Here is a 27,119-nt window from a genome sequence, read left to right as displayed (position 1 = left end):
AGCTACACGACCCTCCCAGGCTCCTCTACTAACAGGGACTGATTGCTGAGGACTCAGAGGGGAGGGGAAATATTTCCAACCAGGGAAAAGGAAAGGGGCTGCCAGAGAAGGCTAGAGAACTGTCTCAGACAAAGTCTGAATTACTAGGCTCCTAGTCCCTGGACAGGACACGCTAGCACATTGACCCGGACTGTGTTGCAGCAAACACACTCCATCCAGGCACGGAACTGAGAGCTGCCAAAGAGCGCCGTCTGCAGGCAGACCAAGGAAGTGCACACAAGAAAATACAAAGCAGGAGAGGCTTTTTCTGGCCCCTCTAGCTTCCCTCCCCAAGGCCCTAGGAAATGACTCTACGACCAATTACTGGGTCCAGTGCCCAGTTCTCAGCAACCAGGACAATCCTAACAATCCAGGTCGAGCCAAGAATCAAAGAGCAGTAGTAACACACAGCCTCTGCACTAAATCCCTACGAAAGAGAAGGAAACTGAGCAGCTGAGTAAACTACATCCTAATGAGATGCCTAGATATCAGCAAAAAATTAAAATCATACTAAGAAAAGAGAAGACATGGCCCAAGAAAAGGAATATACCAAAGCCCCAGAAGAGATGAAGAATTTCAGAGAATTAATCAGCAAGATGTGCACAAATTTCCAAAATTAAAATAATGCACTGAAAGACAACATGGTCAAAGAGATAAATGACATCGAGAAGACACTGATCCTGGGGAGTGGACTTGGCCCAATGGATTGGGCATCTGCCTATCAAATAGGAGGTCCGCGGTTCAAACTCTCGGCCTCCTTGACCCGTGTGGAGCTGGCCATGCGCAGTGCTGATGCGCGCAAGGAGTGCCGAGCCACGCAGGGGTGTCCCCGTACAGGGGAACCCCATGTGCAAGGAGTGCACCCTGTAAGGAGAGCCGCCCAGCGCAAAAGAAAGTGCAGCCTGCCCAGGAATGGTGCTGCACACACGGAGAGCTGACACAGCAAGATGACGCGACAAAAAGAAACACGGATTCCTGGTGCCGCTGATAAGGATAGAAGCAGTCACAGAAGAACACACAGCGAGTGGACACAGAGAGCAGACAGCTGGTGGGGTGGAGGGGAGAGAAATAAATCTAAAAAAAAAGAAGATGATATTGATCCTAATTGACTTTTACCAGAGCTAACAAGAGGAGAACAGCACAGGCTGTGGAATTAGCCATGCCAGGTACATATTCTGCTTCTATCATCTACCAGCTGTAGGACCCAGGGTAGATTCTTAACCTCCAGGAGCCTCAGTTTCCTTATTTATAAAAAAGAGGTTACACACTTGTAATAACAGTAACAACACCTGATGAATCACGTCTTTTTTTATGTACTCCTCTTCCACATTGACTCTGAATTTGGCTATGTGACTCTGACCAATGGGACATCCACACACATAATTCACATCTTATTTAAGAGAGCAAGCGTGTGCATTGGAATTTGAATACTTGGAGCATAGCCATGAAACTATTCTCTGAAAAAGTTTGGGATGAAAGACCAGGGTGAAAAAGAGGAAGTTCCTCCGGCTTTTCCAGCTGAGTCCAGCGCACTGCCAACCTGCAGGCTAACTGCAGCTCATCTGTGAGTCCAGGCTAGACCAGTGGAGGAGCTAATCAGCACATCTACAGAAGTGTAAAGAATAATCAGTCATGGTTGGTTTAAGCAACTACATTTGGGGGCAGCAAGAGATGACTGATGCACATACTCATTTTGCAGTGTTGCTGCAAGGGTAGTGAGGTCCCTGGCATACAGTAAACTCTCAAAATTACTACTGATAATTGTTGTTTCCCAGTCTATAACACAGATCCATGAAAACAGAAAACTGAAAATCACAGATACTTTCTTAGCACCTACACTCTCTTTAGAATCAAATATTATAGAACTTTAAGATTACAGTCTGGCTAATACATTTAAGATAAAAGAACAATGTATCTATTATCACAGCACATAAAGAAATAATAAGGTATCCACTCTATAAAACACATCAAGTTAGTAAGAATTCAAAGACTCAGAAATCAGACAGGACTGTGGAGAGGCTTCATGGAAAGTTCTCTCTCCAAGACGTCGATAACGCCAGCATCAGTGGCAATAATACTTGACAGCTGTTGATAACTTACGTCCTAGGCACGATAATAAGCACTATACATGCAACATCAAACTTAATCCTTACCATTTTCTTAGGAAGTAAGATTTACTTTATCCTTGTTTTATAAATGAAAACACAGAATCACAGAGAATTTAAGAAATTTCCTGATTTGCCTAATATTACACTGCTGGTGAGTGGTAGAGCTAGAATTTGAACCCAAGGCTGTATGACTACAGAGCCTAGACTCTTCTTTACTGAGAGGGTAGTAGAGAAATTCAATTTATTAATGCTGTAAGAAAAATCATTCTTAAATTGAGAGAAGAGTTATGGCTGTCACAAGTCAACCCTGACCTGTATTCTAAAAGTTCCTCAGGAAATATATTACCAGAAAGGTCTTTTAATGTTTAAAAGACACGCCTTCCTGTTCGAATGAAAAGAATAAAAACTAGCTATCACATTAGGTACAGCTTACTATTTACCTGGGACTGTTCTCAGTGATACATATGTGTATGCTTCTTTAACCCTCACAACAAACAACCCTGGGTGGTGTACCTATCATTTCCCCTATTTTACTGATAATGTACCCAGACACAGAGACTGTGTCAATAGTCAAGATCAGGAAAGTGAAGAACAGGGTGGATCAAGAATTTAAAACCAGGCGCTCAGCTCCAAAGGCCACGCCCAATGAGCTAAACGTCATCTCTAAGCTTCGTGTGAGCTCCTTACAGAGAGGAAACCAAGCATCAGTAGAACCAGGAGACTGAAATGTGTATGCAGGTCTCACTGGGATCTTCTCAGATGTATTTCTGGGACTCCAGAAACCCACAGCCATGTGCAGGGCTGTGTGCGCGTGGGCACAGGCTCAGGAGGGGCTGAGGACGGCCAGGCGCTCACTGCCTCCAGGCTCACGGCCGCATGCGCCGACATGAGGGCTGCAGGGGTCCCCGCGGGCACACAGAGCCCCCCGGCAATGACTGGAAGACTTGCCGGTCCCAGATATTTAAGGAAATCCCTGTCCAGTCATTAGCTGATCACTACGCTAAGCGAGCAGGCTTCAGTGGCCACACGTGACAACAAACAGACTTTACAGAATTAGCTCAGAAAAATCACTAAACAAATAACAAAGTGCCGTCGGGCTGGAGGCTAAAGTCGGGCTGGAGGGCTTAGCCTCGCTCAGGCCCAAGAGTCGGGGGGGGGGGGGGCTCGCTCCTGCCGAACCGCCGGCGGGGGGTACTCCCGAAGGGAGCACCAGTTCTTCCAGGCGTGGGGGACGCGCGGTTGGGGAAAGAACCACGGAGACCGCCTGCGCGCAGGAACAGGTCTGCTTTATTGCGGAAGCACACTTGGTTATATAGGGTCGGGTAGAAGGAGGGGTTGGAGCTAGGGCGGGCTAGCTACGGGGTGGTAGAGGATAGGTGGGAGTGGGCGGGTGGCTATGAGGTAAGTGGTAGCTAAGGAAGGAGGCAGATTGCGTGTTGGCAATGTGGGCGGGACTGGCGGGGAAGACAGCAACAGCGGGGAGGAGGGGTGGAGGGAGGCAGTAACACAAAGAACAACAAACAGCAACAACGACAAACCCTGGGAAGGAGAGTTGCCACATTACATTATTTAAAATACCTAGTTTTTCAATGAAAATGTATACAAAGGAACAAGAAAGCATGGCCCACACCCACGGGGGGCGGGGGAATATTAATGGCAACTGTCCCTGAGGAAGCTACTGGACTTGTTAGACAGTTTGCAGGAACAAAACTCCCTCTGCAAAACTGTCTCCAAGTATGCCAAGAATTTATAGCAGAAATGAATTTGAAGTTATTAGAAACAATGGTACCTAAGCGCATGTAAATGATTATAATAAGCAAAACTCTAGACATTAATACAGTACTTAGAAGGGAGGGGAAAAAAGACGCCTGCACTTGTATTTGGCCCTTGTAGAAGCCACATCAGAGGGACACCTGATATCTATCTCTGGTTCTCTTCATCTTAGGTTAAAAAACATGTGGTCCTTAGGTACAACCATTTTTCCTTTCTGGGGTTTCACTGAGTAAAGAGAAAAGATAAAGCAAACTAAGAATATAAACAAACCACTATATTATACACAGAAGCAAAGTTTTACAAATTAATTCAAATGTGTATTTGTACAATCTGCCAACTGTTAAAAAGTCCTGGAAAAACAAACAATTCAGGTTAAAATTATATTTTATTATATAAATTATATATAATGTCTGAATAACTGTCTTAGGACTTCATTTTCCCCTGAGCATATTTAAGTGCCACGGAGGTTTTTTTTTTTTGAGGTACCAGAGATTGAACCCAGGACCTCATACATGGGAGACAGGGACTCAACCACTGAGCTACATCTGCACTCAACATAGTAATTTTTTTCTAAAGGTTTATTTTTATCCCCCCCCCCCCCCCCCCCCCCCCCGTTGTCTGCTTGCATTCTTGCCAGCGGCACTGGGAAACTGCATCTCTTTTTTGTTGTCATCTTGCTGTGTCAGCTCTGTGTGTGCGGTGCTACTCCTGGGCAGGCTGCACTTTTTCACCTGGGGTGGCTCTCTATGTGGGGCGTACTCCTTGCGCGTGGGGCTCCCCTACACAGGGGACACCCCTGTGTGGCACAGCACTCCTTGCACACATCAGCACTAAGGAATGCGGTAATTAATTGAGTTCCCGGCAAACAGGATGAAGTTGTTAAAGACTAAAAGAAAAGATGAGCACATACCTTTTGTAGTAAATAGAACACTTAGATTGTGTATCTTAAGATTTTTTGAGTTCCTTAGTAATGCTAATCGTTAACTGCCTGCTTGTTCTCCCGTAGACTGGGGTGTAGATAAAGCCCCTTGTGAACAATGAAGTTGTCTGATGAGTCTCTACTCGCAGACCCCTGATCCCAGCTCTCTCGTTCTCTTTTTCTTTCTCTTTCACTCTCCTTTTTCTCTTTCTTTCATTACCAATACCCTTTGGGCCCAAATCTCCAACAGGGCCTAGGTTCAATCCCTGGTAACTCCTTAAAATAAAAAAATAAAAATACACTGGAGGCATGTAACAGCAGGTGGAAGAGGCAAAAGACAGGATCAATGAGCTTGAATATGGGGCCTCCAAAAGCAAACATGCCAAAAACACACCAAGAAAAGAACGGAACAAACTGAACAGTGTCTCAGGGAACTAAATGATGCCAAGAGATGTGCACACATACATGTCATGGGTGTCCCAGAAGAAGAGAAGGGAAAGGGGTCAGAAGGAATATCTGAGGAAATGATAAATGAAAATTTCCGAATCCGATTGAAGGACATACATACCCGTACCCGAGAAGCACAACGTACACATATCCAAGCCAACCCAGACAGACCTGCGCCGAGACACATACTAATCAGAATGCCAAATGCAAAAGAAGAGAGAATCCTGAGAACAGCAAGAAAAAAACAATTCATCACAGACAAAGAATGCCCAATAAGAGTAAGACTTCTCATCAGAAACCACGGAGGCAAGGCACTGGTATGATACACCTAAGCTAATGAAAGAAAAAAATGCCAGTCACGAATGTCATAGCCAGCAAGAATATCTTTGCAAAATGAGGGCACATTTAGAATATTCACAGATAAACAGAGACTGAGTCTGTAATCTGAGATTAGTTCTACAGGCAATACTAAAGGGAATGCTACAGTCTGAAAAGAAAAGACAGAGACTTGGAAAAGAGTCTAGAAATCAAGATTATATCACCAAAATTAAAAGTGTAAAAAGATTGATGAAGACTAGATATGACAGACAAAACCCAAAGATCAAAATGAGTGAAGAACTGCCTTTCCAGTAATAACAACAAGTGCTAATGGATTAAACTCCCCAATCAAAAGATACAGACTGTAGGAATGGGTAAGGAAACATACACCATCTACGTGCTGTCTACAGAAGACTCACCGTAGACCCAACAACACAAACATATTGAAAAGGAAAGGCTGGAAAAATAGATTTCATGCATGCAGTAACCAAAAATGAAGCTGGAGTATCTATACTTATTTGGATGAAATAGACTTTAAAAACAAAGCTGTTATTAGAGACAGGGAAGGTCATTATATACTAAAAAAAGAGGCAGTTCACCAGAAGGAAGTAACAATCATAAATGTATATGCACCTAACCAAGATGACCAAAATTATATGAGGCACACACTGGCAAAACTGAAGGGAGAAATAGATGTCTCTATAGTAATAGTAGGAGACTTAACTATACCACTCTCATCATTGGACAAATCAACTGTGCAGAGGATCAATAAAGAAACAGCTTAAATAGTATAACAAATGAACTAAACCTAATAGATATATAAAGACCACTGCACTCCAAAACAACAGGATATACATTCTTCTTAAGTGCTCGTGAATGCGGTCACCCCTTGGGCTGAAGTGTGGTTTGCTGGCCTGGCGGGGGAGCAGCCGCGGCAGGCCAAGCCGCTGCCCCCATAATAGGGTGGCTGGTCGGACTCACCGCCACCCCTGAAGGAAGCTCGGCATGGGCGCAGAGTGCCCTCGGGTCTCCCCTTCTCGGCAGCCATGCTTCCGCGGCCGCCCCTCCTCCCAGATGGCGCCACCCGATGCCTTGTGGGGCGGCACCCTTCTTCTTCCTTCTCCCTGCGCAGGCGCAGGGCAGAAAATTCCAGTCTGCCCTTTTCCCCTCCCCCGACAGCAGCAACAGCCAGGCGTGGGCGGGAAACTCCAGTCTGCCCTCCACCCCAGCAACAGCAGCCACCAATCCCTAAACCCTGCCCCTTCCCCCAGCAACAGCGACAGCCAATCCCTAACCACCACCCCTCCCCCGTCCAGTACCGCCCACTGACCTTTCGCCGGCAACCAATCAGAACAGGGCGTGGCTTCGACCAATCAGCCTTCCCCAGCCCCTATAAAACTGTTGCCTCTCCCTCAATAAAGTTGGACTTGCGTGTTTACCTTGTCTCCGCGGTAGTTCTTCTGCCGTGCGCCCTCCAGTTCTGAGAGCCCCCGACAAGGGCTTGGCCTCCCTTGTCCCCAGTTCGTCGCCTGCTTCTCCGGGCGACCCCTTCGTCGCCTGCTTCTCCGGGTGACCCCTTCGTCGCTGGCTTCGCCGGGCGACCCCGTCAGCCGAACCGCGCAACCCCTGTGAGACCGACCCCTTGTCTGCTGCCGGACCGACCCCTCGTCCCAAGCGGGACCGACCCCTCGTCCCAAGCGGGACCGACCCCTCGTCCGCAGCCAGACCCCACCTCTACCGACCGAGCAAGCCACCGCAACTGCACTCCAAAACAACAGGACATACATTCTTCTTAAGTGCTCGTGGATCTTTCTCCAGGATAGACCACATGCTGGGTCACAAAGCCGATCTCAATAAACTTAAAAAGATCTAATGAAAACAAGAACATGACATATCAGAACTTCAAGATCAACAAAACTGACAAACCCTTAGCTAGAGTGACAATGAAAAAAGAGAGGATGAAAATACAATCTGAAATGAAAATGGAGACATTACTACCAACATCACAGAAATAAAGATCCTAAGAGGATACTATGAACTGTACTCCAACAATCTGGACAATGTAGATAAAATGGAAAAATTCCTAGGAATACACAAACCACTGACACTGACCCAAAAGAAACAAAAGATCTCAACAAACCAATCACAAGCAAAGAGAATCAGTCATCAAACAACTCCCCCAAATGAAAAGCCCAGGTCAACGACACTGACCTTAGAAAAAAACAGAAGACCTAAACACATGAAAGAACATTCCATGTTCATGGTCAGGGAGATTAAATATCATTAAGGTATCAATTCTACCAAAAGTTATATAAAGACTCAATGCAATCCTGATAAAAATTCCAACAGCCTTTTTAAAAAGAAATGGGAAACCCAGTTATCACATTTATTTGGAAGATAAGGGGCTCCCAAAATCCAGAAACATCTTAGGAAGGAAGAACAAAGCTAGAGGACTCTCACTTCCAAAGTTTAAATCATATTACCTAGCTACAGTGGTAAAACAGTTTGGTACTGACATAGAGAGATACAGACCAGTGGAACTGAATGATGGTTCAGAAACAGACCCTCATATCCACGGTCAAGTGATTTTTTTTTTTTTAAGATTTATTTATTTATTTCTCTCCCCTTTCTCTCCCCCCCAGTTGTCTGCTCTCTGTGTCTATTTGCTGCATCATCTTCTTTGTCCGCTTCTGTTGTTGTCAGCGGCACAGGAATCTGTGTTTCTTTTTGTTGCATCATCTTGCTGTGTCAGCTCTCTGTGTGTGCGGCACCATTCCTGGGCAGGCTGCACTTTCTTTCGCACTGGGCGGCTCTCCTTAAGGGGCACACTCCTTGCGCGTGGGGCTCCCCTACACGGGGACACCCCTGCGTGGCAGGGCACTCCTTGTACACATCAGCACTGCGCATGGGCCAGCTGCACACGGGTCAGGGGGCCTGGGGTTTGAACCGCGGACCTCCCATGTGGTAGGCGGACGCCTTAACCACTGGGCCAAGTCCGCCGCCTGGTCAAGTAATTTTTGACAAGCCTGTCAAACCCACCCCGCTGGGCAAGAACAGTTTATTCAACAAATGGTGCTTGGAGAACTGGAGATTCACTCCTGAAAGAAAGAAAGAGGACCCATACCTCACGCCTTACAAAAAAATTAACTCCAAATGAATCAAAGATCTAAATATAAAAGCGAGAACCATAAAACTAGAAGAAAATGTAAAGAAACATCTTCAAGACCTGGTGGTAGGTGGTGGTTTCTTAAACGTTATTGAAAGCACAAGCAGCAAAAGAAAACATAGATAAATGGGACCTCCTCAAGGACTTGACTTTGTCAAGGTGAAAAGGCAACTCACTCAATGGGAGAAAACATTTGAAAACCGCACAATCTGAAAAGGGTTTGAATTCCATTCTAAATAAAGAAATCATACAACTCAACAATAAAAGAGCAAGCAATCCTATTTAAAAATGGGCAAAAGACTTAAATAGACATTTCCCCCAAGAGGAAATACAAATGGCAAAAAAGCACATGAAAAAATGCTCAACATCACTAGCTATTAGGGAAATGCAGATCAAACCTATAATGAAATTCCATTTCACACCTTACAGAGTGACCATTATTTAAAAAATAGAAAACAGCAAGTGTTAGAGAGGATGCGGAGAAATAGGAACACTCCTTCACTGTTGGGAATGTCAAATGGGGCAGCCTCTGTGGAAGTTTGGCGGCTCTTCAGGAAGCTACATATAGAACTGCCGTATGATCCAGCAATTCTTCTACTAGGAATATATCCAGAAGAGCTGGAAACAGTGACACGAACAGACATCTGCACACCGATGTTCACAGTAGAGTTATTCACAACTGCAAAAAGATGGAAACAACCCAAGCTTCCACTTACCAATGGATAAACAGAATGTGGTATACACACATGGTGGAATACTACACTGCTGTTCAGAAAAAATGAATCCAGGACACACATGAAAACATGGATGAACTTTGAGGACTTTATGCTAAGTGAAAAAAGCCAGACATAAAAGCACAAATATTGTACAGTCTCAGTAATATAAGCCAAATACAAAGAATAAACACATGGAGTTAACACCTAGACTGCAGGTTACTAGGAGACAGGGTGAGGACTGCGAAGGGGTGCTGATGCTTAAGGCATATAGAATTTTCAATTAGCTTGACTGTCAAAGTGTGGAAACGGGTAGAGTTGATAGTAACACATTATAGCGAGTATACTAACATGGCTCATTTATAAATGGGATTTGTGGCTGAAAGGGGTAGTCTACAGATGGAAATGCCAAATGCAAGAAAGCTAGAGAATAATCTAGAGCTGGGGTTCTTAACCAGGGGTCTGTGAGCTTGAACTGAAATTCAAAAAAACGTTCTTCCTATGGGGAAGTGTTGGTGATGTGGTATATTTATTAAAAAATACACAGTATACTGTGGGCTTAGTAAGGGGTCCTTGGTTTTCACCTGACTGGCAAAGGGGTTTGTGGAACAAAAAAGGTTAAGAACCCATGATCTAGGGACTGAATAACAGTGAAGCCAGAGGTGGACGAAGACTGCAGTTAGTAATAGGTAACGACAAGAATGCTCTTCTATGAATAGAACAAATGTACATCACTATTACAAGGTGGTTAAGAATATAGCAATACATGGTGGTTAAGAATATAAAATACAATTAATATAACTTACGGAGTGTAATTAATAGCAATATTGTAAAATTCTTGCATCAATGTCAAAGAAGGTACTCCATCAACTTTAGGGGTCAATAATGGGAGTCTGGGATTTTTCTTTGGGACTAAGGAAAATTTTCAAAGGTTTACTGGATCAATGACTGCACAAGCCTGTGATGAATGTGAGAGCCCCGATGTACATTTTGAATAGAATGTATAAGGTCTGGGACTATGTATCACTGTGAACCATATGGTGAGACGACTGTGGTCAAGCACAAACATGAGCGTGTCCTTCCATGAACGGTAACAGACGTGCACTACCAACACACAGGTTATTAAGAGTGTGCATAGGGACAAAAAACTAACTGTACACACTGGACCATAGTTAGTGATAAGAATCTGATCACGCTCTTTCACAATGTGTAACAGACAGTCCACAGCAACGTAAAGTGTTGGTAGAGGGGCACAGTATGGGAATTCTGCACATTATGCACGACTGCTCTGTAGTCTAATTAAGAAAAACTTTTCTAATTAAGAAAAAAAACAAAAAAACAAAAAAAACCTCCCAACAAAGTCCAGGACCAGATAGCTTCACAGGTGAATCCTATCAAACATTTCCAGAAGAATTAACACTAATTCTGTTTGACTCCTCCAAAAAATTAAAGAGGAGGGGAAATTACCCAACACATTTTATAAAGCCAACATCACCCTAACACCAAAGCCAGATAAAGATATAAGAAAATTAAACACCAATCTAATGAACACAGATGCAAAAAATCTCAATAGTTGCAAAGAGAACCCAACAGCATGTCAAAAGAATTTTTTAATTTTATCTATTTTTTTGTTTTGTTTTTTATTTTTTGTTGTTTCGTTTGTTTGTTTTCAGTTTTTTGTCAAAAGAATTATACACTGTGACCCACTGGGATTTATTCCTGGTACACAAGGGTGGTTCAACACAAGAAAATCAATTAGGGTAACACACCACATTAACAAATTGAAGGGGAAAAAAATACAATCATCTTGATCAACACAGAAAAGGCATTCGACAAAATCCAGCAACCTTTTTTGATAAAAACACTCTGAAAGATAGGAATAGAAAGAAAGATCCTCAATATGATAAAGGGCATGTATGGAAAACCCCAAGTACTCAGTGGGGAAAGGTTGAAGCTTTCCCTCTAAGAAAGGGAAGAGACAAGGATGCACACCATCTGCACTGTTATGCTAGAAGATTTAGCTAGAGCAATACAACAAGAAAAAGTAAATAAAGTCATCCAAAGAGAAAAGAGGAAGTAAAACTCTTCATTATTTGCAGATGAAATAATTCTATATTTAGAAGTTCTGAAATGTCTACTACAAAATCACTTTAGCTAATAAACTATTTCAGCAAAGTGGCAGGATACTTGATCAACATGCAAAAATCAGTAATGTTTCTATACACTAGCAGAGAACAATCTGAGAAGAAAATCAGGGGAAAAATTCCATTTACAATAGCAACAAAAAGACTCCAATACCTAGAAATCAATTTAACCAAATACGTAAAAGACCTGTACCCAGAAAACTACAAAACACTCTAAAAGACATCAAAGATGACCTAAACAAATGGAATGACAGTCTGTGTTCATAGACTAAAGACTAAATATAAAGATGTCAATCCCACCCTAACTGACTTATAGATTCAATGCAACACCAATCACAATTCCAACGGCCTACTTAACAGAAAGAGAAAAAGCAGTCACCAAATTTATTTGGAAGAGAAAGGGGACCCAAACAGCCAAAACATCTTTAAAAAGAAGAGCTAAGTAGGACTCTCACTGCCTGACCTTGAAACATATTAAAAGCTACAGTGGTCAAAACAGCGTGGTACTGGCATACAGAAAGACACAACAATAAAAACTCTGTTATTAATATTAAAGTAATGAAAGTGCTCTAACAATGACTAAGGGATCAATGCACGACTATTTAATTACACCAAATACCACTGTTTGTACACTTTGGTTGGACTGTATGCTTTATTAGTTTCTATCAATAAATTGGTTTAAAAAAAAAAAAGTTCCTATAACTCAATAAAAAAAACCAACCCAATTAAAAAATGGACGAAAGACTTGATTAGAAATGTATCCAGAGAAGAAATGCTAGAAAATACATGAAAATGTTCATTGTTACTAGTGATTAGGGAAATGCAAATCAAAGCTACAAGAGACATCATTTCACACTTATTAGAATGGCCACTAGTAAAAAGCCAGAAAACTACTAGTGTTGCAGAGGATGTGGAGAGATAGGAACACTTATTCACTGCTGGGGGGAATGCAGAATGGCACAGCCACTGTGGAGGACTGCTTGACAGTTCCAAAAGATGTTGAAGGGAAGTGGATGTGGCTCAAGCAACTGGGCTCCCGTCTACCACATGGGAAGTCCAGGGTTTGATGCCCGGGGCCTCCTGGCAAAGGAAAGCTGGCCTGTGTGGCAAGCTGGCCTATGCAGAGAGCTGGCGCAGCAAGATGACTCAACAAAAAGAGACACAGAGGAGAGACGATAATAGACGCAGCAGACCAGGGAGCTGAGGTGGCACAAGAGAATATCGCCTCTCTCCCACTCTGCAAAGTCCCAGGATTGGTTCCCAAAGCCGTCCAATGAGAATACAAAAAGACACAGAAGAACACATAGCAAATGGACACATAGAGCAGACAATGGCCGGAGGGGGAAGAAATAAATAAATCTTAAAAAAAAAAAGCAGTTAAAGACAGATTTGCCACATGACCTGGAAATACTAATACTAGGCATATACCCAGAAGAATTGAGAACAGTGACACAGACACCTGCACAGCAATGTTCATTATTCACAACTCCTACAAGATGGAAACAACCTAGGTGCTCATCATCTGAGGAATCGATGAACAAACTATCATGTATACATGATGAAATACCATGCAACTGTAAGAAGAAATGAAGTCATGAGGCATATGTCAACATGGATGAACTTGGAGAGCATTATGTTGCATGAAGCAAACCAGACACAAAAGGATAATACCACATGATTGTGCTATTATGAAGTAAATATATAGTGTAAACTCATGGAGTTAGTAACTAGAATCTAGGCCACCAGGAATAGAATGAGGTTAGATAATGGAAAGCTGAGGTTTAACCAGTGCAGAACTGGTAAAAAGGTTGTTTGTAAACTTGGAAATGAACAGAAATGGTGAAAGCCCATCACAGTGTTTGTAACTAGCAGTTCTAAAATACGGGTGTGACAGTGGTTGAAAGGTAAAGTCTAATGTCACGTATATTACTAGAAAAAAAGCTAAAAAAGGTAACGTGGGACTACACCGCACAGTGAAACCTCATATGAAATATTAATAAAGATAATATTGCATATATGACTTTTTCTTTCAAACATATATACATTAATGTTACAAGATATTAATACCAAAGCAAACTATGAATGATAATGCATAGTAATTAAGAGCAAAAAAACAACAGTGAAAAGGAACTAGACAAAAGGCACTCCATGTTTGACTCCATCGAGGACAGGAGCTGGGGATGGCAGCGAAAGGACAGAGACGTCAAGAGTGATTATTAAGGGGGAAGGCTTTTTGTTTGTCTTTTTTTAAGTTATTATTGAAGTAAGGAAAGTACCCTAATATTGATTGAAGTGATAAATCCACAACTCTGTAATTATACCAAATATCATCGGTTTTACACTTTGGATGGATTTTATGAATATAAATAAAAAACACAAAACCACAACCTTCAGTCTGGCAACTTTGTATATTGGAAAAGACACCTCCATAAAGATGTACTCTAACTTCACTGGAAAGGATCCTGTATTAGTCAGCCGAAGGGGTCTAGTATTCTGCAAAATACCACAAATTGGTTGGTTTTTATAAAGGGTATTTATTTGGGGTAGGAGCTTACAGATACCAAGCCATAAAGCATAATTTACTTCCCTCACCAAAGTCTATTTCCACGTGTTGGACCAAGATGGCTGCCGAGGTCTGCCAGGGCTCAGGCTTCCTGGGTTCCTCTCTTCCTAGGGCTGGCTTCTCTTTATTCTGTGGGCTTACTTCCTGGGGTTACAGCTTAAGGGTTCAGCATCAAACTCCAACATCAAAACTCCAACATCAGAAACCCTCAGCTCTGTCCTTCGCCATGCCTTTTTTCTGTGAGTCCCCACCCACCAAGGGGTGGGGACTCAATGCCCCAATGATGTGGCCCAATCAAAGCCCCAATCATAACTCGGTCATGCCCAGGTACAGACCAGATTACAAACATAATCCAATATCTATTTTTGGAATTCATAATCATACAGACCCTATCAGATACTTTAATTAACCCAGGTGCAGCTAAATCAGAAGGTATTCTTGGATTCATATTTCTCAGTTAAAAAAAGTTCCTAGCCCTGCCTGGAAATCCATTTCTTTTTTTTTTTTAAAGATTTATTTATTTATTTATTTAATTCCCCTCCCCTCCCCCGGTTGTCTGTTTTCTGTGTCTTTTTGCTGCGTCTTGTTTCTTTGTCCGCTTCTGTTGTCGTCAGCGGCACGGGAAGTGTGGGCGGCACCATTCCTCGGCAGGCTGCTCCCTCCTTCGCGCTGGGCGGCTCTCCTTATGGGTGCACTCCTTGCGCGTGGGGCTCCCCTACGCGGGGGACACCCCTGTGTAGCACGGCACTCTTTGCGCACATCAGCACTGCGCACGGGCCAGCTCCACACGGGTCAAGGAGGCCCGGGGCTTGAACCGCGGACCTCCCATGTGGTAGACGGACGCCCTAACCACTGGGCCAAAGTCCGTTTCCCTTGGAAATCCATTTCTACTAAAGGTCAATCACCAGAGATCAGAAGTTGAGGGCATGTGACGCAGACAGGTATCCCAAGACCCAGGACCAGGCCTGTATAATTAATAGTTACTGGTGGGGAAGCAGACGTGACTCAACTGATAGAGCATCCATCTACCATATGGAGGGTCCAAGGTTCGATCTCCAGGGCCTCCTGACCCGTGCGGTAAGTTGGCCCATGTGCAGCACTGCCGCATGCAAGGAGGGCCGTGCCACGCAGGGGCGTAGGGATATCCCACGCATAAGGTATGCGCCCCGCAAGGAGAGCCGCCCCGCATGAAAGAACGCAGCCCACTCAGGAGTGGCACCACACACACAGAGAGCTGACGTAGCAAGATGATGCAACAAAAAAGAGACGCAGTTTCCCAGTGCTGCCTGATAATGCATGTGGATGCAGAAGAACACACAGCGAATGGACACAGAGAACAGACAACAGGGGGAAGGGGAGAGAAATAAAATATATCTTAAAAAAAAAAAAAAAAAAGTTGCTGGTGATCGTAAGCTTGCATCACCCAGAAGTAGATGGCATCTGAACGGCTAACACAAGAACCAAGATGAGACCTGATTTCCACTCAATAACCCCTGCTCTGATATTCTTTATTATTTTATTTGCATATTTATTCCTCCCTTATCCCTTCTTTGATGCCCCAGTGTATCTCTGTCCCTCCTGCAATGAGTCCTACCCTTCTTAAACTCCTCATTCGCACCGTTATCCTTCGTCTTGGTCCCATGCCATTCGTCACCCTTTCTCTAGCCAAATAAAAGACTGCTGACCTAGGCAATCTATCCAACTTTTGGGGCTATGCTAATTTAGACTCCACAGAAAGGTCACAGTTTTTAACCTCACCCATTGACACTTTCTATTTATGTTAGGCTGGTAAAAATAATTTATTTGGGAAACGTGGGAAAAAACAGAGCTTCCTGAGAAATGGGAAAGACAGAAATACACACCAAGATTTGGTGAGAGCCCCTCTGGGCAGAGAGAGCCTATAGACACTTACTTAATTGGCTAAATCTTCTATTTTGGAGACTAATATTTGTAACATATCTCAACCTTACTAATCGTTTTTTCCCCTATAGTCACTACAATATCTTATCTGTTGTTTGAGATCCAGAATAACAGCCACATCTATGTCCCTGGTTATGCTAAATAGCCAACCCTTGCTCTTAAAGTTTGCACTTATAAAACTCATTTCTGTAATGGTGAAACTAAACCTAGCTATAAATAATACCCCAGAATCACCTCCTGAAAACCTCCTTGTTGGTCAAATGTAATCTCTTTCTAAGCCAAACACTACAAATAAACTCGCTATCTTCCCCTCCTCCCCCAACGTGGGACATAACTCCCAGGGATGTGCCTACCTGGGGCTCAAGTATTAAGACCAAATGTTGCTCAGCAATGCTTTTGGAAAAAGCAGGTCTCAACCAGACAGCACAAACTGCCCCAGTATGCAAAGCCTCGAGCAACAATGTTCCTGAAAACCCCAAAGACACCCAAACCATAAAACAAACCACAAGATAAGGAACTCAGTTAATTACACAGGACAATCAGAGTACCCCCAAACATCCAGATTATAAACATTTTTTTCCCTTTAAAAACCTTGCCTGGAAATGTCAAGACAGACATCCTTTGGGTTGCTACTTGAATCTGTGCTTCCCTAATTGCAATAGGAAGACTCCAAATGAATGCCTTCATTAATAGCCTTGCAATACAGTTTTTCTTTCTAGATTAACAAACGCATGCACTGTTTATTGCAGCTCTTTGCAGATAAAACACTCTTATGAAAGACACTGTAACACCACACCTATCGTTTTTAAACCTGTAATAGAAGCCCCTTAAAAGCACACATGAAGCAAATGAATTTCATTCAGGAATATCTTTACAACAGCGTGGGCCACAGCCAAACTGCCAGGCCAGTTCAGTGGAGGGAGGAAAACCTTAAAGTGAAAAACAAAAAAGCTGTATGCACCCAAACCTCGAAAAAGACTGAGTAGGGGCAGCTGAGACGCAGCGCCGCAGCCTCGTAGTCACTGGCAAACGCCGATGGAACGCCGTGTGCGGGCCGCGTTCCCAGTCATCCCGGTCAGGGAGGCGCCGCACCGCCGCAGCCCAGCCGCCCAGGGTGAAGCGCAGGCAGCGGCCGTCTGGCCGAAGGACCTTCCCGCCCGCCGCCCCCGTCGGAGCACTCACCTTCGGCGCCTTTCTCTTGCCGAAGCCCCCGAGCACTAGGGCGTGGGCCGGGGGCCCAGATGTCTCTTCCGCGGGGCCCCCGTGTCCGGTCTCCGTGCTCTCTCCGGGCGTCTCGCTGCTGCATTCTGCTCGACAGAAATCGGGCGAGGGGGTCAAGGCCGCGCGCGTACCCGCGTCTCCCACGGCGCCCCCGCCCCGCCCCCCGCCGGGTCCCACCTGCGTCCGCCGCCCCGGCGGCCACTTTCTGCCGCTTCTCCCGCGGAGCGTCGGCGTCAGCGTCTCCCGGAGCCCCGCCGCTCACGCGCCGCCGCCTTCTCGGCCGCCGCCGCCGCCTCCCCGCCGCCCCCGCGGCCTGCGAGGCCGCCTCCGGGGGCGCGCTCTCCTGCTGCCGCCGCTGCTGCCGCTCTCGGGCCCGGCGCTGCAGCCGCTCCAGGAGCGCGCGGGCCCGGCCGCCACGCTCTGCCTCCGCCTGCGCCGGCCCCGCCGCCTCGGGCCCCGCGTACCGCGCGATGTGGAAGAGCGCCATGGCCGGCCGGCGCACGCGAGCCCCGCCGGACGCGACGTCACGGACGCGCCGACGGCGGCTTTCAAGGGGGGCGGGGCGGAGAGCCCCCGAGGCGCGGGGTGACGTCACGGGCGCGCCGGCGCCGCTGGGAGAGGGGTCCGGGCGCGGGCGGTGACGTCACGAGCGCGCCGGGCTCCCCCGCTTCCGCGTAGTGGGCTGCAGCATGGAGCGCGCGCTGGGCCGCCTGCTGGAGGCCGTGCTGGCGAGCCGCGGCGAGGCCAACGCGGTGTTCGACATCCTGGCGGCGCTGCAGGTGCGCCCTGGGCGGGCCGCTCGGCGGGCGGGGACCGGGCGGCCTGGGCGTCAGGGCGCCTGGCGGGCTCCCGAGGCGCAGGCCTGCGATCGGGCGTGCGGGACGCGTGGAGTCCTGTTTGGGTTCCGGGTGGGGACTGGGGCTGAGGTGGGTGTGCGGTCCGGAACGGGATGGGTGCCGGAATGGGGGGCCCCCCGGGTTCTGGCGAGGGGTCGGGGCTTAAGATTCCGGGCAAGGTGGAGCCTGGCTCGGGTATGGGTTAGACAATTTAAAGCCGAGATTAGGGCTTTAAAGGGGGGGATTTCTCCGGCTCGACGGTGTTCGTAGAATGGAGGGCCTCTCGGGGTTCCGGCAGAGGATGTTTGTGAAGCCTGTGAGGGGAGGCCGGGGTGGGGCCAGCCCGTCCCGGGCAGGTGGTCCCAGTTTCTAGCTGGACGCCTTGGGACGGTCCTCTCCCGGCAGTCTGAGGACACGGAGGAGATCCAGGCAGCGGTGCGCACTTGCAGCCGCCTTTTCGGGGCCTTGCTGGAGCGGGGAGAACTGTTTGTGGGCCGGCTGCCTTCTGAGGAGATGGTCACGTCAGGTGAGCATCCCGCAGGGGCCCCGGGCTGCCCTGTGGGTAGGAGGCTGGCTTTGTCCATGTGGGGTGAGCACTCCAATTTAACTTCCTGGGGTCTGCAGATTTGTGGGAGGACAAATCAAGAGCCCACGGGAAAGGGACAGTTCTGCCTGGGCTGGGGGCTGGGGGGATTAACTCGAAATGCCCCCACAGCCAAGTGTGAGTGAGTATTCGAAAGGGCTTGTCTTCCTCCTCGTGTGTTTTGCACCACCTGTGGGATCTGATGCTGTTGAACATCTCACTCTTGGGACCTCTAAGTTTTGGGCAGAAACAAAGAGATTAGATTCCCCACCTTTGGGGGCTTCCCTGGGCACTAGCCCTGGGGACAGAGCTGCTTTCCCTGTGTGCAGGGCGGTGTAGCCTCTGGGGAGGGCCAGGCCTGTCCGCCCAATTCCATGGGCTGGCCTGGCGCCAGGTTTGGAGGCCTTGATGATCCATTTTCACTAATTTTCCTGGTTTGGCCAAGCTTGTAGTGGACACCAGGGCCGGGGTGGCATGGGGAGGCGAGCAGTCTGGGCTCCGGCCTGAACAGGCCTATTGCAGGCCTTGGGCTGGGCCCAGCTGGGCACGTGTGAGCATCGTTGGCTGACAACACTGCCCCGGCTGCAGGGTCCCGGGGAGCCGTGCGGAAGTACAAGGTGTGGATGAGGCACCGCTACCGCAGCTGCTGCAGCCGCCTGGGGGAGCTCCTGGCACACCCTTCCTTTCAGGTCAAGGTGAGTCTTGGGGTCTTCGGGTTTTCTATACCCAGCAGTGGCTGGGGAGTGTGGAGAGGCCACGGAGGGGACAGGACTTGCTCGTGACCACATGGCTGATAGAGCAAGGACTCGTGCCCATCTTCTCTCACGCCGTGGGCCCGGTCACGGGGGCTCCCTGGCTGGGCGGGCTCTGTGGGTGGGCGGGGATGTGGGCTGGCTGAGGCTTGGCGGCCACACACCTCCTCCTCCCAGGAGCTGGCTCTCGGCACGCTCATGAAGTTTGTGCAGCTGGAAGGAGAGCACCCCCTGGAGAAGCCCAAGTGGGAGGGCCAGTACCTGTTCCCCCGAGAGCTCTTCCAGGTGAGGGGCCAGGCGGGGCCTCCCTGGCCAGCCTTGAGCTGAGTGGACAGTTGTTGGACAGGATAGTTCTGCGGAGGCGGTGGGCAGGCCACCTGCTTGGTGTCCCCTTAGGCCCGGGGTTCTTAACAAGGGGTCTATGAGCTTGAACTGAAATTTAAAACAAATGTTTTTCTTGCGAGGATGTGTTGGCTTGGGTGGGATACATTTACTAAATAATATACTGTTTAGGAGGACTTAGTAAAGGCTTGTGGTTTTCACCTTACTGGCAGAGGGGTCCATGGAACAAAAAAGGTCAAGAATTCCTACCTTAGGCAGTATCTTGGGGGGCGGGGGGCTCTCCCAGACCCTCCTCCATGAGCGCACACCTGCTCTGCTCCATGGGCTGGGGGCCCAGGAGATGGGCCTGCCTGGCATTGGAGGCACTGGGCTCCTGGGTCCCGGCTCTCCTGGGGGTCGCTCACCTCCTGCGCCCTGCGCCCTGCGCCCAGCTGGTGGTGGAAGGACTGCTCCCCACCGGGGAGGACAGCGCCCTGCTGCTCTCCCAGTTCCGGGAGTTCCTGGAGTACGACGACATCCGCTACCACACCATGCAGGCGGCCGTGGACGCCGTGGCCAGGGTCGCCGACGGACATCCTGAGGTGAGCAGGCTGCGTCTGATCTCCTGGGGGGTGGAGGCGCGGCTTCCGGGGCTCAGGCCGGGCCTCCCCTCCCACAGGTGCCCCTTGCCTTCTGGAACAACGCCTTCACCCTGCTGTCCTCCGTGAGCCTGCCTCAGCAGGAGGGCGGTGCCTGCCGCTTCTACGTGCAGCATGCGGGTGAGCGTCGGGGCTGCGCGGGGGCGGGGGGGGGGACGTGCCCCGGGACGGGGCTCCAGGAGAGGCTGGAGATCGGCACCATGTCCTGGCAGCCCTGCAGGCCCTTGCGGGGGAGCCCCTGCCCCCTCCCTCCATGCAGTGAACCCCTCCCTTCCTTGCAGAGCCCTCAGACAAATGGAAGGTGACTCACCTGAAGGTGAGCGGTTCTGGGCCCCCGGGGCCGTCTGTGGCCGGGACATGGGTGATCCTTGCACTAGGCAGGGCCGGCTGGCTCTGGCGGTGGGAGGAGCGCACGCAGGCCGCAGCCTTGCCGAGGCGAGCGGACGCCCTGGTAACCCTGGAGATGCACACGGGCCTGGCACGGGCACCTCGGGGAACCCCCTGGTTGGTGGCGTTGCCCCCAGCTTCAAGCGCGCCGTGCTCCCTCCTGTAGCCGCGAGCAGGGAAGGCACTTTCCTCTCCTCCCGGGACGGCCCAGGGGCCTCGGCTTTCCAGTCAAACACAGCGGGCGAGTCGCCAAGGCCTGAGAGGCCCTCACCCGAAAGCAGGAAGGGAGGGGTCACCGGCACCAGGAAGGGGCAAGGGTGGGGGTGGGCGCGGCAGCCTCGGAGCTCGAGCTCATTGCAGGAGCACAGGAAGGTTTTCCAGCTGATGTGGCTCAGCTTCCTCAAGCGTAAGGTAGGGGCCGGGACTGGTGGGGGGTGGGGGGCACGTGCAGGGTGGGGGGGCCACCCAGACCTGGGGGCCTGGGGGGGGTTATGTGCGGGAGGGGGCACCCAGACCTGGGGGGGGCATGCAGGGCGGGGTCCACCCAGACCTGGGGGGGGCGTGCAGGGCGGGGTCCACCCAGCCCTGGGGGGGCGTGCGGGGGGGGGGGGGGGGGGGGTCCACCCAGCCCTGGGGGGTATGTGCGGGGGTCCACCCAGCCCCGCCTGCGCCCACAGCTGCCGCTCAGCCTCTACAAGAAGGTGCTGGTGAGCATGCGCGACGCCATCCTGCCGCACCTGGCGCAGCCCGCCCTCATGACCGACTTCCTGACCAGTGCCTACGACGTGGGTGAGTGTCCCTGGCCGGGGCGGGGCCCGGTGGCCGTGAGGCCCAGTGACAGAGCGGCTCGCGCGTGTGGCAGGGGTCTCCTGGCCGCTCCCGTGGCTTCCACTTTCCGGCCGGCAGGAGGTGGGCAGGCGTCCTGGTGCCAAGGCCAGCTCAGCCCTGGGTGGGGGTCTGTGGGCCCAGGAGCGGGCGCTGGACGCCCTGGCCCCGAGGCAGGGTGCTCGGCCTGGGGCTGCCCGCCGGCTCTCTCCGCAGGGGGTGCCATCAGCCTGCTGGCCCTGGACGGGCTGTTTGTCCTGATCCATCAGCACAACCTGTGAGTGCGGCAGGCGGGCGGGGCTGGAGGGGGCTCCCTGGCACCCTGCGGCATCGCCCCCAACGTCCCCGCCTCCAGGGAGTACCCCGACTTCTACCGGAAGCTCTACAGTCTACTGGACCCGTCCATCTTCCACGTCAAGTATCGCGCCCGCTTCTTCCACCTGGCTGACGTCTTCCTGTCGTCCTCGTGAGTCTATGCGCCCCAAACCCTGGCGGGGCTGGGGCTGCGCGGGCCGCCCGGCCTGACGCCCGCCTGCCCTGCAGCCACCTCCCCGCCTACCTGGTGGCCGCCTTCGCCAAGCGCCTGGCCCGCCTCGCCCTGACGGCGCCACCCGAGGCCCTGCTGCTGCTCCTGCCCCTCGTCACCAACCTGCTGCGCAGACACCCCGCCTGCCGCGTCCTCGTGCACCATCCCCACGGCCCCGGTGAGGGCCCAGGCCGCTGTCGGGCTGTGGTCTTGTGGGAGGCCCCTTCCCAGGGTGGGCGGGTGCAGATGAGTGGGCTCTTGTTCCCAGAGCTGGATGCCGACCCCTACGACCCCGGAGAAGAAGACCCAGCCCAGAGCCGGGCCCTGGAGAGCTCCCTGTGGGAGCTGCAGGTGGGCCCCCAGCCCCCGTCCTGCTGCTGCACCAGCTCTGGAGGTCTCCCCGCGGCCCTTGCCCCGCCCTCACGTTGGCCCGGGGAGCTCGAGAGCAGGCAGGGACCAGGCAGGACTCCCTCCGCCTGCGAGAGCCGACCCCGCCCCCTTGCGTGGTGGAATGACCTCCAAGGGGGCGGGCAGGGGCCGGCGCTGACCAAGGTGTCAGGTGGGGGCGGGGGCTGGCGCTGACCAAGGAGGCGTGCGGGGTGGGGTGGGCAGGGCGGGCACTGACCGGGCCTGCGGCCCCAGGCCCTCCAGCAGCACTACCACCCTGAGGTGTCCAGGGCTGCCAGCGTGGTCAACCAGGAGCTGTCAGCGCCCGAGGTCAGCATCGCACCACTCCTGGCGCTCACGCCGTTCGAGGTGAGGGCTGCGCGGGCCGGGGGCGCGGGAGCCGGGGCCGCAGGCTGGAGGGCTGAGCTCAGGGCCCCCGTGCCTGCAGGTCTTCGAGCAGGACCTCAAGAAGGGGCCCGAGGCGGTGCCCCTGGAGTTCATCCCAGCCCAGGGCCTGCTGGGCCGCCGGGAGGACCTCTGTGCCCAGTTCTTCACGCTCAGCTGACCCTGCCCCTCGCCCCCGGCTGCACATAAACCGCCCTGTGGGACAGCGGCTGGGCAAGAGGGCCGTCCAGTAGGACGCGAGCCTGCGGCTTGGCCGGGCCTGAGGGCGCCTCGACCACCTGCAGCCAGGCGGGCTCCAGCGACACAGACCCAGCGACACGCCTGCACGGTGGGCGGGAGCAGGCCGCGCTCCGTGTTGAGCAGCCACCAGGCATGCTGTGGCCCCACCGGGCTCCGGCTGGGCCTGGACACCCTGGAGACACTCACAAGACCCCTGAGCATTGTCCTTGCTGGAGCACGTTTCCGTCCGTCCGCCCGAACCCGGGCTCCGTGAGAGCTGCAGCCCCCGGCATCCCCTGGGTGGCGCCTGCCCTCCAGGCCGTGCAGCCTGTGGCCTCCAGGTCGGGCCAGGCCAGGCCCGCTGGCTGCCAAGGCTGGGAGGTCTGTCCTTGTGGCCCCGGGGGCGAGACAACAAATAAAGTTGGTTATGTCGAGAGCCGCTGGCTGCCCGTTCCCACCAGCCTCAGACACCTCTTGGAAATGGGGTGCCGGCACCTGGGGGGCAGCGCCCCTCGAGCCCGTCCAGCCCCGTGTGGCCACGATGCCCCCCACGCCCCCGTGGCCAGGGTGCCCCGCCCTGGCAGCTGGTTTCCCGCCGCGTGCTCCGGGCTGCTCGTCTGGCTGGGCCGTCGAGCCAGGCTGTGGCGCAGCACTGCCCTGCACAGTGACCGGCGGTCAGCTCGCCGCCCGCCCTGGGCCAGCGAGGGCTGCAGAAGGAGCGCAGGGCGCCTGCCAGGCTCAGTCCCCTCCTCGCAGCCCCCTCCCCGCTCTTGGCCCCAGTCGGCCCCCGTGGTTGCCTGCACGGCCTCAGGTTGAAAAGACGATGCAGTTCAAACAGGCTGGCGGGCAGGAGGGCCTCGTGGGCTCGGGCGCGGCAGGTCTGGGCGCAGTGAGCGGCTTGGAGCCCGGCATGCCGAGGCAAGGCACGGGGGGAGAGCGGCAGGCGCCAGGCTCCCACCCAAACGCTTGCAGGGGCGGTGGGGAGACAGGGCCCTTCCCTGAGGGCTGTTGGGGGAAGTGGGTGCATGGTTAGAGCCCCGTGTCCACCCTCAGGAGTGATGGCGGCTGTCCTGGGCATCTGCTGGCGCCTGTGGTCCCAGCGTTGGGGGGCTTGTCCCTGCAGAGCGCCCACCGTGCAGGGTAGCAGCATTCAGCCCACAGGAGGCAGGACATGGGATTGCCACCCCAGCGTCAGCCACAGGGACATGGGATTGCCACCCCAGCGTCAGCCACATTCCCCGTCCCCAGCTCCCTTGCCGTGAGGCGTGGCAGCAGTGGGATGTCCGTGATTCCCACCCAGAGTCTGGCTCTCTCTGTCCCGCCGACTGGAGCTCACACAGCCCTGCTGGGCCGTGGGGCAGCATTTCCCACACAATCAGATGAGAGAAGGAGCCTTCCGAGTTGAGCAAGTACAGCGGTGAGCAGGAAAGACCGCTATAGCTGCTCCTCCTCACCTGTGGATTCCGTGTTCGTGAATTTGCTTTGCTGAAGTTCTTAACCGCAGAATGCTCGGTGCTTTTGCAGACGTTCAGGGCAGTGGCCAGCTCGAGCGGCTGTCACCCGTGCTCAGCTGTCTCGTGGCCTGAGCGTGCATACTGCCGGCAGCTGGTGTGTCCTCCCGCCTCTGCCAGCGCTACCGGGACCAGACGGCCCCCGGATGCGCTGCACACGGGCTGTCCCGGGCAGCCGGCTGGGTGGGCGGGCACGCGCGTCCAGAGCACCAGGGCTTCCCACGGGACCTGGTTTTAGGTGGGGGAGGGCCTCGCTGGGATTCTGCTCGGCCTGCTGGCCGCGCCCAGGCCTCTTCCCGGGAGACGGTTCATACTGCACAGGAGCAGCCGGGGTGCCTGGGGGCAGTGGGAGGAGGTGGCCGCCGCTTCTGGGCTGGCTCGGCCATGGGGGGCCACACTAGACACAGGGGCCGGCACAGCCTCACTGCCAGGCAGGGGCAGAGGTCCTGTGTGTACACGTGGCCCCTCCCCGGGGCCAGCCACCAGCATGTCCCACACCTGAGCCACCGGACAGCCTCTGGCTGCTCCCAGCCCCTGCGTCCCGTCTCTGCAGCACGTGGGGAAGGGGTCCTGGGGTCCTGGGTCCACCTATCAAAGACCTGCAGGGTCTCCCACGCGGCCCACAGCCATGAGGCGGCCTGCACGGGAGCTTCAGGGGCCCCGGGAGCAGCTGGTGACCCCGTACCAGGAAGGGGTCCTGAGTGGGGCTTCTACAGGCGGAATCTGACGACGGTGCTAATCAGCGTTTTGGAAAAGGAAAGTTGGATTTGGCTCAACTGATAGAGCATCCGCCTACCACATGGGAGGTGCAGGGTTCAAACCCAGGGCCTCCTGACCCGTGTGGTGAGTGGGCCCAAGCGCAGTACTGATGCGCGCAAGGAGTGAGCCCCGTAAGGAGAGCCGCCCAGTGCAAAAAAAAGCATAGCCTGTCCAGGAGTGGTGCCGCACACTGATGCGGCTGATGCAATAAGATGATGCAACGAAAAGTGTCACAGATTCCCAGTGCTGCTGACAATAGAAGTGGAAACAAGAACACACAGTGAATGCACACAGAGAGCAGACAATGGGGGCGGGGGGAGAGAAAAAAAGGAAAAGGAAAGTGAGGCAGGAACGCAGAGGCTGACGGAACCTGTTTTGCTATCTGGCAGTTTGAGATTGATTATGAATTCCAGAAGGAGAGGTTCTGTCTGTAAAGTGCTCTGCCCTGTGCGCGTGAGCCGTGACTACTGGGTTCAGCTGAGGAGTCCTTGATTAGACGTAAGATCGGGGCTTTGACTCAACCACATCAACAGACACTCAAGAAGACTCGGACAAAGACCCACGAGAAGCAAGAGCTCCACAGACGGCGGAGGAGGAGCTTTGCTCGCGCCCCGAGGGGCTGAGCCATCGCCTGGTAACGCGCAGCTGAAGAGAACAGTGGCTGAGCCGCGCAGGAGAGGATGGCCTGCCGTGTCCGCAGACGGGGAGAAGGTGCCTCAGGTGGCTCCTTGAGTCGGACTAAAGGGCCTCGTGACTGAGCTCCTACCCCAAATAAACACCCTGTGAAGCCCGCAGGTCTCGTGCCTTGCACCGGCACCCTCTGGCCACTGCGCTGAGTTTTCTCTGACTAACCAGAGCACCAAGTTCTGTTGACGGACGGGCATTTCCTCTTTAGTTTCTTCAACCAGGACGGGGGACTAAAGGCCCAGTGGAACGAGCACGTTAAAAACACGCACACCTGTTGGCCGAGACAGGCCGAGACCGGCCTGCGCCCGGGGTGACAGAAGAGGAAACGCCAGCTCAGCGGAGAGCGTGCTGCTGCAGCGGCGGCCGGCGGCTCCTGGAGAGGGGCGCGCACGACGGCGGCTGCGTCCCCTGCCGCTGCGTGTCCCGTGGCTGTGTCTCCCACGGCTGTGTCCCTAGCGGCTGCGTCCCCGCAGCGCCCTCGGTCCTGAGGGAGGGCGCAGAGCAGGCGAGCGGCGCCCCCGCGGGGGAGGGGAGGGCAGGACTCGCTGTCCCGGCTGGGGGTCTCCCGGCCTCTGATGGCTCAGCCTCGGCCCCACCCAGGGACTTGTCCCACCTGCCTGCGGCCGCCCCATCTCCTGGCCCAGACCGGACGTCCGTCCGTCTGTCCCTCTGGTCCACAGCACTCCGTCTCCGTGTCGGGAAATGGTGTCCGCTCAAGCGCGTCCAGGACGGAGCCGCTTCCCCGCCCAGCACCGCCGCAGTCCCACCAGGTTGCTGACCCCTGGCCCCGTGCCTACGGCCAGAGGAGCCAGCGCGGGACACCCCGGGAACCGCAGGGACCGCCGAGGGCCCCGACAGCCCTGCCCCAGGGCTTGGCTGGCTCTGCCTCTCCCGGAAGGCCGCTCCCACGCAGCGTGGCCCGAGGTGGGGA

At 52.5% G+C, this 27,119-nt stretch overlaps 2 protein-coding genes across 3 annotated transcripts in view; one reads left to right on the top strand and one right to left on the bottom strand.

Annotated features, from left to right (window-relative positions):
• Window positions 1–17,837, bottom strand: part of DDX51 (DEAD-box helicase 51) — a 39,870-nt gene extending 22,033 nt beyond the window's left edge. For both annotated transcript variants that reach the window (XM_058281184.2, XM_058281185.2), the window contains exons 1-2: window positions 17,509–17,837; window positions 17,293–17,417 (exon numbers count right to left, since the gene is read on the bottom strand). In XM_058281184.2, coding sequence (XP_058137167.1) covers window positions 17,293–17,417; window positions 17,509–17,818 — 435 coding nt within the window. In that variant the 5' untranslated portion in view covers window positions 17,819–17,837. The remainder of the gene's footprint in view (window positions 1–17,292; window positions 17,418–17,508) is intronic.
• Window positions 17,838–17,967: 130 nt separating this feature from the next.
• Window positions 17,968–23,684, top strand: NOC4L (nucleolar complex associated 4 homolog). Its single transcript, XM_058281183.2, has 15 exons — window positions 17,968–18,110; window positions 18,573–18,693; window positions 19,339–19,445; window positions 19,680–19,787; window positions 20,276–20,425; window positions 20,503–20,602; window positions 20,764–20,798; window positions 21,230–21,280; window positions 21,547–21,658; window positions 21,911–21,971; window positions 22,050–22,160; window positions 22,238–22,398; window positions 22,489–22,571; window positions 22,863–22,976; window positions 23,056–23,684. The coding sequence occupies exons 1-15, from the start codon at window positions 18,021–18,023 to the stop codon at window positions 23,170–23,172; spliced, it is 1,521 nt and encodes a 506-aa protein (XP_058137166.1). The 5' UTR covers window positions 17,968–18,020; the 3' UTR covers window positions 23,173–23,684.
• The last annotated feature ends 3,435 nt before the right edge of the window (window positions 23,685–27,119 follow it).

Source organism: Dasypus novemcinctus, chromosome 19 (genome assembly GCF_030445035.2).
Source record: "Dasypus novemcinctus isolate mDasNov1 chromosome 19, mDasNov1.1.hap2, whole genome shotgun sequence".
Lineage (NCBI taxonomy): Eukaryota > Metazoa > Chordata > Mammalia > Cingulata > Dasypodidae > Dasypus > Dasypus novemcinctus.
Note: the sequence above shows the minus strand (reverse complement) of the source record. Positions and strands in the feature narration are given on the sequence as shown.